General features: G+C 41.6%; 1 protein-coding gene across 1 annotated transcript; it reads left to right on the top strand.

The window, feature by feature from the left end:
* Positions 1 to 4,017: 4,017 nt before the first annotated feature.
* Positions 4,018 to 10,036, top strand: C6H10orf53 (chromosome 6 C10orf53 homolog). The gene is made up of 3 exons (XM_063306282.1): positions 4,018 to 4,111; positions 9,715 to 9,834; positions 9,972 to 10,036. Exons 1-3 carry the CDS (start codon positions 4,018 to 4,020, stop codon positions 10,034 to 10,036), a joined length of 279 nt encoding a protein of 92 aa, XP_063162352.1.
* The last annotated feature ends 156 nt before the right edge of the window (positions 10,037 to 10,192 follow it).

Raw genomic sequence — 10,192 nt, forward strand, 5'->3', positions numbered from 1 at the left:
ATTTGAGGTAGGGTCTGTCCGAAGCTATCTCAACACACCTGAAAAATGCCAGGTTGGAAAAGGGTGGCATAAGTCCTATGTCCTCTTGGCTGTATCTCTCAACATATAAACTATATTTTGTGCTGGATGGCTGTTCCTTTCTTCTCTCCATCATTATGCATATCTATCTAGAATTTTTTCTCTTCTGAGAAACAGGTGATCTAATACCTGGTTTGCATGAAATGGCTAGTTAAAAGCAGAGACATCACATTGACAACAAAGGTCCGCATAGTTAAAGCAATGGTGTTCCCCGTAGTAACATATGGCTGCGAGAGCTGGACCATAAGGAAGGCTGAGAGAAGGAAGATAGATGCTTTTGAACTGTGGTGTTGGAGGAAAATTCTGAGAGTGCCTTGGACTGCAAGAAGTTCAAACCAGTCCATCCTCCAGGAAATAAAGCCAGACTGCTCACTTGAGGCAATGATATTAAAGGCAAAACTGAAATACTTTGGCCACATCATGAGAAGACAGGAAACCCTGGAGAAGGTGCTGATGCTAGGGAGAGTGGAAGGCAAAAGGAAGAGGGGCCGACCAAGGGTAAGGTGGATGGATGATATTCTAGAGGTGATGGACTCGTCCCTGGGGGAGCTGGGGGTGTTGACGACCGACAGGAAGTTCTGGCGTGGGCTGGTCCATGAAGTCACGAAGAGTCGGAAGCGACTAAATGAATAAACAACAACAATGAAATGGCTAATGCAGTAAAAAGATTCAATGAAAGGCATCTTGTCCTGTATAATATAATGCCTTCTTCTTTTCTAGAAGCTTTATCAATGACTCAAGTTAATTCCTAGAACTAAATGAAGCAGCACAGAAATGCTCTGGACTTTGATTCCAGAAACAAGCATGACTTCATGTTAAAACTGGGTGTCACAGAGAACGTCAGATTCAGGGATATTTTAAGGTATTGACCCAAGTCCTGTTTCAGTCCCATATACTGGATAAAGCAATGTCTCTGTGGAATGTCTGTTAAGTTGGACAAAATGCATGCCCATATATTGTTAAACAAAACCCACCCAATTTGTATTCTGGGCATCCTGCTATCAACCTACCCTGTTACTGTATGTGATACGCTGTATTTTCTTATGTTCATGTTTTGTGTTGTGTGTGTTTTATTTCAGGGAATCATTGGTACATTATCATGTCAATTAAAATGAGCTGTATTGAAGCAATAGAATGCAATTTTATTTTGCAACTTAGAAAAATATATATCATGGGTATCTATGCAAATTTAATGGAAAATGTAAACAAGTATTTGGCTATGGACCTTCAGGATATGTGCTCTGAGGTTTTGTTGGAGATGATGAAGTTAGAAATATCACATTTATTGAGGATTAGAGGTCCTTCTATGTGGTCCTACCTTACTTTTTCTGCGCTGTAAGTTCCAAGCAAAGGAAAATCGGATCTTTGCAACTTAAAAGAGCTGCAGGTATGACTCCAAAAGAAAGCTAATTATCAAGTTTTCCCTCCCTCTCCTACCAGGTGGTGGTGACACAGTGTAGACAGAAGAACAGCAGCAGAATAAGCAATTCCAGTTAACCATCAGTACTCACCCATCCAATTCAGGGAGTGACTTTGGACTAGTCATTACGCCCACTGAATTGTTTCCTGTGGGAGCGCCCATGAATTTTGCCCTAAGCTCCTTGCAGAAGGACAAGACACAAAAGCAATGGTCGACTGAAGGAGCTTTGATGGGTGCACCAGCAAAGCCCAAGATGGGTGTCTTGGTAGGTTTGATTGGAAGCATCAAAACCGTCAGTAAAATTTACCATTCTTGATTTTTAACAGTGGCATTATTTTATTTGTAAGAACTTTTACATATTTATGCAATATATATTGCGCACACACAAACCAAGCACTTTATTGAAGTCTGTGAGTTTTCTGATTTTTTTCTCCTCGAGGTGGAGGATTTTTATTGCTATGTGTGTGGGAAAGAGTTTTTTTTCCCCATGCATTGCAATCCTGCTTCTACACCCCAAAGCTACCATTTATGCTGGAAAAATTAGACAAGTTAACTGCATTCTTGAGTTAATCTCTCATTTGGTTTGATCCAATACATATGTAAAATTGTGGGTAGTTGTGTCTGTAGATCAGGATTTATGAGAGAGACCTCTTGCTTAAATATTTTTTTTCAAGTGAGTATCTGGGCTGAAAAAACCCAGATGGCCTTTAGGTGAAAGAAAAGAGTTGTTTTTCCTGTGTCTTTTTACCATCATCTTATGGCTACATGGATTTTTGCAGGCCAGATATGAGAGCGGTATTCAGATGAGCTAATGGAGTTACTGATGCAACAGCAAGGTGACAATATATCCCAGCTTTTTATGCTGTGAGCTGTATTATATTTAAAGTCAATATTTTAGTAATATTTTATTTTTATAACATAGTATTGATGTATGGCAAATCTAATGTGTATTTGTATAGCCTCTTTGGTTAGGACGAGGTACAGATTTTACGTTCCTGGTGTAAAATCATTCCCATAGTCAGTCTTGAGGCTAACTGCATATCATGCACAGATACTATGAATTTAGAATATGTTGATTGCTAATCAGTAGTGAATAAAAAGCAAAATGAAGAAAACGGTTGTGGGTTTTATTCTGAGTCAAGCAGCGCATGCTTCAGCCTCGCCGATTCAAGCACTGTCTCAAGACCTAAAGGACCAGGCTGGAGACAGATCCTCCTGGAAAAAAATCTTTTGATGTGGTTGCTAAGGGTCAACATCAGACTTGATGACATATAATCAATCAATAAATAAATAAATCACTGCCAGCAAGGGTGGCAATCCCTGACCTGCACACTAGCACCCCAAGCCCCTAATTCGTGCCTCCCATAGGCTAATGCAGTAGACTATCAACTGGCACCCATGGGGATTGGTAGATACCAGATAAATGTAGTTTCTGGTTGCTTGAGAGCTACTATTAAACCCTAATGCCCACTAGATGACAGCAGAGAGATACAGATTTTTTTTGCCAGTTGCTTGAGTTCTGGTTAACGAGAGTCTACTGTATTACATTGCCAGAGTTTAACAACCAAATGACCAAGTGTTTAGGAGTTGGGTCCCCTCTCCCCAAAAATAAGAGTGCAAGACCAGCACTTCCCTTTTCACCCTTAAAAGCCTCTGTCGATCCCTTCAAATCTGGTCATTTTGCCACCAAATTTCATCTTTGATTTGGGGCCACTGGGGGGGGGGGCGGTTAGAAGACACAAGTTATTTACTTCCAGATGTCCTGCTCAAAATCCTGGAGTAGATTGCCAAAGAAAATGCCCCCCTGCCTCACCTCTTCCTGTGATGTCAGCTGTGATCCTGTAGCTGGTGGGGAGAGAATGGGGGCCCCAACCGCAGGACGGTTGCCTAATCCTATCACTCTTGGCAGCCAATATTAACACATGCCTTAAGAGAGAGAGACATCCTCTTGTATTTGAAGAGGAACAAAAAGATCCCCAGATGAAATTTGTAGATTCAACTCAGTCCTATTAATCTTCACGGAGAAGTTTCCACCTTCTTTTGGTTCACTAGAACGCTGAGCTATAGTTCAGAGAACAGAATGGCTGGATTCACCCCAGACCCTAAAAGCCAGATGAATGCATTCTGAATCCAACTGAGGTGTTTTCAGTGCCCACGGTGTTAGGGAAACATCTTTAGTTTGAGCGCATGACAAAAGCTTACACTCCTTCACCAAGTCATCAAAATGTCACTAATTTGCAAGTTTGGAAGTTCTGTACTTCGCTTTCTTTCCCTCCTTCCCCCACCACTTCTCTCTCTCTCCCTCTCTCTCTCTCTTTAAATTAAGCTCCACAGAATTGAATGCCAACATTTTTCCTTTGTGACACTGCATCCCTAAGGAAACAAGAAGCTTTGCCATGGCTACTGCGGGTGATGTCAAGGACACAAGCGATCCCAAGGCAGCAAAGAAGGAAGTGTTTTAGCCCCACCCTCAGCTTGCCTCCTCATTCCTCAGGAGTCTCCTGACAGCCGGCCCAGCAATGCCAAAGAATGCCCTGGTGACCCTCAGATATGGGCCCTATCGAAGCTGTGGGGTGGTGGAACACAGGACCTTTCGCCTGGAGGGCTTGCAAGGTGCGTGACCCCCGTGGGCTCCTTGTTGGGAGAAGTGGAATCAGGGGTCAGGGCCTGGAGGGAAGAGTTATGGAGGCCATTCACCCAACCTGAATGGCAGCTGTCTTGGTGGATGGCACAGGCAGGTCGTGACCGCCCCCACCCGCATCATCACTTGAGCTCAACTGCTGAAATTTAGCAAAACAGCTGGATTTGAGCTGCATAATTTTTACCCACTTGTGAGGTTTGGGGTATTTTGGAACTCCATCCTTCATCCCCCTCCCCCCCCCCAAAAGAACAAAAATGGGCTGACCGTTTTCAGCCCTGTCCCTCCACAGATGGCCTCCTGTGGTCCTTCAGAAGCTGAGGAGGCTGAGCTGCACATTTCACACGTTGCCCAGCCCGGGCTGGATGAATCATCCAACAAACAAATCCGCCCTTTCAATAGACCTCTGTAAATGGTTAGTTTATGGATTAATTCCTAGGTGGACTTCTTGGCTGCCACACTATTCCAGCATTGGTTATTCACGTCAATCCCTGTTTGTAATGACTGGATGAAAATCCATTCTAAAATTACTGTTAAAGGGGTTCTATTCCTTTGCTTGGTTGCTTTGCCATCAAAACCTTGCCTGTTGAGAGAAATTCTTCCCCCTAAGCTGAACAAAGTATTAAAAAGAATAAATTAAGAAAGGAATATGTACAGAATTCTTTCCTCTTCTGATGGAAAACAACCGTGGTAGGGGTTCTGTTGTTGTTACAATTGTTGTTGACGTTTTCCCTTATTTTGGGGGGGGAACATTATACCATCTTCTGCTCTCTGTTCTGTTGGTAAGAAGATGAACAGTTCAGAATAGCTCACCATACTTTTGCTGTCTGGGAGAAGAAGGAAGTCATTTTTTTCTGAATTAAAAGCCATCTGAGCCCCTCATGTCATTTCTGGTGTGCCTATTTGAATGCTTTTAATACGGAACAGAAGGCAGTTGTTGTCTGAGCAAAGATATGGAAATATATATTTGGATCGCCCACAAGACACTTGTGAAGAACAATGTGTTGGGCATCCTAAGTGAAAATAACAAAAAAGCATGGGTTCAAGTGGGTCCTATTACTGAGTTCAGTGAGAGTTAGTCCTAGGTGAGTGTGTTTAGTCTAAAAAATGCTGCTAGCCAGGAAAACGGTAGCCCTGTGGGATCACAGGAGAGAAGTTCATTTTAACAACAGTTCTTTTAATACAACCCATTTCAGCCTTGGCTGATCTCAGAAAGCTAAGCGGGGTCAAATCCAGTTAGAACACAGGAACGAGAGTACCAGGAAATGCTCACACTGCAGGTGAGACTGGGAAATCAGGGGAAAAAACTCCCAGAAGAAGTTAATAGAGAAGAGAAAAACGCTTCCATGTTGTTGCCAAGGGAGCTACACGGACACAATAGTATTTTAATTTTAATTTTTTTTTACTTTTAAAACAATTTTTGATATATATTTGTTGTTTTACTCGATTGTTGCATGCTGCCCAGAGTCACTTTTGGTGAGATGGGCAGCCATAAAAATTTGATTAGTAAATAAATAAAAGCCACTTTTGACTTGACTCAAAGAAGACTTGACCTTCTACCTGCTTCTTACTGACGCACATTGAAAACAAACCAGCAGTTGTGTTGATGACTGTGGATCTTGTTTGCTTTTTTACATGGTAACCACTCAAAGCCAAAGCCAAAGCCAAAACTTGCCACCAGTTTCTTCACTTATGAGAAAAAGCCATACCTTTTCTTATAAAAATCACAGTTTTTATGAGATTTGTATCTGTTTAGTTTTTCTCCCATGGAACCAATAACATCTGGGAAGTGGAATGGAGTGGATGGAGAAGCTGGTACAGGAGAACAGGTTCAACTCTGCTCTATTTCTTTCCTCTTCGTTTATAGGGCACTCAGAATTTGTGTAGCCCTTACTGTATTCTGCGACCCTAACAATTACTTCCGAACACAGCTTCATTTATCCTGCAAAGGAAATGGGAAATGCAATTACAGCTCCCACTGTATTATCTAATTAGGCCTTTAGTAATAACAGAAAACTTAATTGGCAGACAGTCCAAGGGTCACTGTTGATAGCTGGCTGTGTATTCATGCATCCCTGCTCTTAAGGGAATTTTTAGGGACAGAATTGCCAACAGAGACCAGGAGAGCGAACCAGATCCTATGCAGTAGCATAAAGGGTACATGTTCTAATGTATATGTCTAGATGTAGACATATACATCAGACATATACAGACATATAGAGACATATACAGAGTCCCCTTTTTGGGAGAGATGGGCAGTGATAGAAATTAGATAGATAGATAGATAGATAGATAGATAGATAGATAGGTGCAAAGTGATATAATTTATACAGAAATGTACCATAATATAATGAGAGACCTGATGAAGACCAGCTCCAGAGATCTTACAGACATTGATCTTCTTTGCTTTGGAGACTAAAGCCAAGATTTGGCTTTCTTAGAGAACACTGGAGAATTTTATGGATTTTTTGTAATACCTGATTTATATATAAACATGCCCGTAAGACAGAAGTGAAGACAGAACAGGAATACCACCTAAGATTCTCCCAAGGGACCTATATTCCATGGTACGTAACTGTTCCAGTTGTTCTTTCACATACGTACTTCAGCCTCCCTCCCCAGATGGTAGCTCTGTCCATTCAATCTACCAGGGACATCCCACCCTGAGGCAGTACAATCAGCTGAGAAAAACTCCCTCATTCGTCACAAGTTGAGTCCAAGGGATTGATTCATTTAGGATAAGTATCCAAGCTACAGGGGACAGAAAGTAATTTACTACCCCACTCCTATCCTTGAATATATTCTAGCTTGCTTTTGAAAGTGCAAAGGAACCCAAAGCAGTTAAACCAGGGTTCCTCAACCTTGGCAACTTTCAGATGTGTGGACTTCAATTCCCAGAATTCCCCAGCCGCTGGCTGGGGAATTCTGGGAGTTGAAGTCCACACATCTGAAAGTTGCCAAGGTTGAGGAACCTTGAGTTAAACTACAATCCCAGTGCATAAAGTCGGTATTTTATGGAAGCCAAGAAAAGAATCATCCAAAGGATTTTGAAGCAATTCGGACAGCACCTCTGAACAAGTCACACTTTCAAGCAGATCTAATGAGCAATGGAGAACTGAGAATTTCCTGATTAAAGAAATCATGGAAGAGAACTTTCCCTAATGAATTAACACCAATGGTGAACTTATTGGAAAGGTGCATTAAAGTTCAGGCTTTGTTTTTCAAGGATTTTCTGGCGTAAATTCAAGTTAATTCTAACTGCATAAATTCAGGTAAAATGCACATTTAAAAACTTTTAATATACTTTTATTAAAAAATATAAAATTGTTACTGGCATCCAAAAAGAAACATCCACTGGTGCTGTCCAATTAACATCACACCTGCTCTGGCCCTTATTTATTTTTTTAATTTATTTTTAAAAAATTGTTTTAAACCACCCACTAACTGGAACTCTCTGCACAGTTTACAGTAAAACACACACAGTTTGAATTAAGGCATATCCAGTACATCAATTCCTCCTTTTAAAAGATTTTGACAACTGCCGTGCTGCTGGTCCTTAGTTCACACAGAAGCCCTAATAGATTGTTCACAAATCCTAATCATAGCATTAGATTGTGAGAGTCAGTTTGGCCTAGTGGTTAAGGCAACAGGCTAGAAACCAGGAGGCCGTGAGTTCTGGTCCCGCCTGAGGCCTGAAAGCTGGCTGGGTGACCTTGGGCCAGTCGCTCTCTCTCAGCCCAACCCACCTCCCAGGGTTGTTGTTGTGGGGAAAAGAGGAGGAGGAAGGAGTGTTAGGTATGTTCCCCACCTTGAGTTATTTATAAAAAATAATAACGGTGAGATAGAAAATACATAAAAACAAATATCCAACTTCCAACTGGAAATGGAAGGGTATCAGCCCTTCAAGGTAGATCAGACTAGGAAACCAGAGTTATAAATGCTAATATTACTGTTATCTTCATGAGAACTAGGAAAGGTCAAGTCTGAGATGCTTTCTCAGGTTACAGGTCTGGCCCAGACTCAGATTTGATGGAGATTTGTACCATCTAATGTCCTCTTTTAAGGATCTAGTGGTTAAGGTGTTGGCTTAGAAACCAGGAGACCGAGAGTTCTAGTCCCGCCTTAGGCATGAAAGCCGGCTGGGTGACCCTGGGCCAGTCGCTGTCTCTCAGCCCAACTCACCTCAAAAGGTTGTTGTTGTGGGGGAAAATAGGAGGAGGAAGGAGTATTAGGCATGCTCACCGCCTTATTTATAAAAATAATAAAGGAGGGATAAAAATCAAATAAATAAATAAATATACAACTTCAGTTATAATTTGACCTTGTGGTCATCAAAGGAAAAATCTCTGTTGGCACTTGCTAGACTGTCCATTATATTTTTATTTTAATTTGGGGGGAAGCCGAATAGAAAAATGTTACAAGAATGGGCGATGTGGCAGCACAGGAGGAAGACACCCCCCTGTAGCTTACCTTTTGCATTTTGCTAATTGCACAATCCCATTAAGCCTCTCCAGAAAGCACTAAGAAGCCACTGACGACATCTCTTCCAGACTAGCAAAACATTTGCCCAAACTTCAAGAGCCTAATTAACTGGACTTCTTGCTGGTGAAACTTCCTGTAATTCATCAAGAAGCTAAATTAAAATTCAGCATCAGAACTAGGGGGCAGAGGGAGGTCACAGCTGGCTTGTAGAGAGATGCTCAACTGATTCAGCCATGAAGTGGAACCACGCCAGCAGACAGAGTTCCTACAACTGTGAAGTTCTAAGAAGAAAAAAAACATTTTGTCTGCATTTCTCAACAGGTCCAAAAGAGCAAAGATTGTATGCTCACACTCAAAAATTAAAAGGCAAATTACCATATCCTGCAATTTATTATTTGCATTGTGTGGGCAACTTTTTTATCTCCTGATAGATTCAGTATCTTGCCCAACTGCTAGAGGTGCAGAAATCCAGCGGAGTAAAAAATTAATAGTCCTTTAAATTGATGGAAGGCTGAGGACAGAAAGTCAGGCTGACTCCTGACAATGTCTGAGCAAAAGTCCATTCCAAGAGGAGAAACTTGAGGTCCCTGCTTTTAAAAAATGTGCTTTGTTTGGTTTTGTCTTTGTTGCATGAACCCATTTTTTAAAATTATTTGACTAGGCAGGGGGAAAAAAAGACAAGTAGGCACACAAACCACCTCTTGCTGCAATGTATCAACCATGAAAGGGAGAAACAGACATAGTTTAAACCCCGTTTACCTTGGCATGGGAGAAATCACAAGGAGACTTTCTTTTCTCCAAGTCAGATGGGAAGCAACAAGGATTTTCTGAGGGTCAGCATAAACCTCTGATGAAGAAATCCTTCGTTGGGTCTCTTACGCTTAGAAAAGGCAAATAAACTTAAACAGGGAGGGGGAGACTTAAAAGAGAGTTGGCACAGGGTGCAGAAAATGGGCTATAATGCTCCAATGAGATCCTGTGGTGGTGGTGGTGGGGGGGGGTTAATCTTGTGATGCTCTTCATGTGTTATCTCATCCTGGATGTCAACAGCGTCAGAAATGAACTCTTGTTTCCTGCCTGCTGAACTTTTCTGCAGCTTTGTTAAAAGCAGATGGGCATCAAATAATCCTCGAAGACATTCCAGACTGGAACGATGTGCAGCTGATTGTGAATGGGGAGACCGTCTTTCAGTGCAACATTAATGATTTAGATTTTGGTAAGTGCCAACGGCATCCAGCATGGACATTCAGTATCTCAGCCATACACTCCACATACTCATTGCTAAGAAATGCAACAGATCAAGATCCACCGATGTTCTATTAATTAGGACTCATTTTGCTCTCTTTCCCTCAGGAGGGGATGGAAAGTTGGATCCGCTTTGCCAGGAAGCCAGAGAGGCGGTGTTAAAAGCCTACTGAAGTTGTTTTGTTTTGTTTTTGAAAAAAGTTCCTTTCCTATCCTGATGCCAAACCAGGATGTTCTCCAATTCACTAATCGCTTCTACATATCAGAGAAGTTTTATATCTAACTGTTTAGAGCCTTTCTGTCCTTTGTTTTGCTCATCTTTATCTTTT

Source organism: Candoia aspera, chromosome 6 (assembly GCF_035149785.1).
Source record: "Candoia aspera isolate rCanAsp1 chromosome 6, rCanAsp1.hap2, whole genome shotgun sequence".
In the NCBI taxonomy this organism is placed as follows: Eukaryota; Metazoa; Chordata; class Lepidosauria; order Squamata; family Boidae; genus Candoia; species Candoia aspera.

What these genes read in the sequence shown, in the direction of transcription:
- C6H10orf53 (XM_063306282.1), top strand. Translation starts at nt 4,018, where the DNA reads ATGCCAAAGAATGCCCTGGTGACCCTCAGATATGGGCCCTATCGAAGC. An exon ending in TCGCCTGGAGGGCTTGCAAG is followed by an intron (nt 4,112 to 9,714) that starts GTGCGTGACCCC and finishes ACTTTTCTGCAG; the next exon opens with CTTTGTTAAAAGCAGATGGG. An exon ending in CATTAATGATTTAGATTTTG is followed by an intron (nt 9,835 to 9,971) that starts GTAAGTGCCAAC and finishes TCTTTCCCTCAG; the next exon opens with GAGGGGATGGAAAGTTGGAT.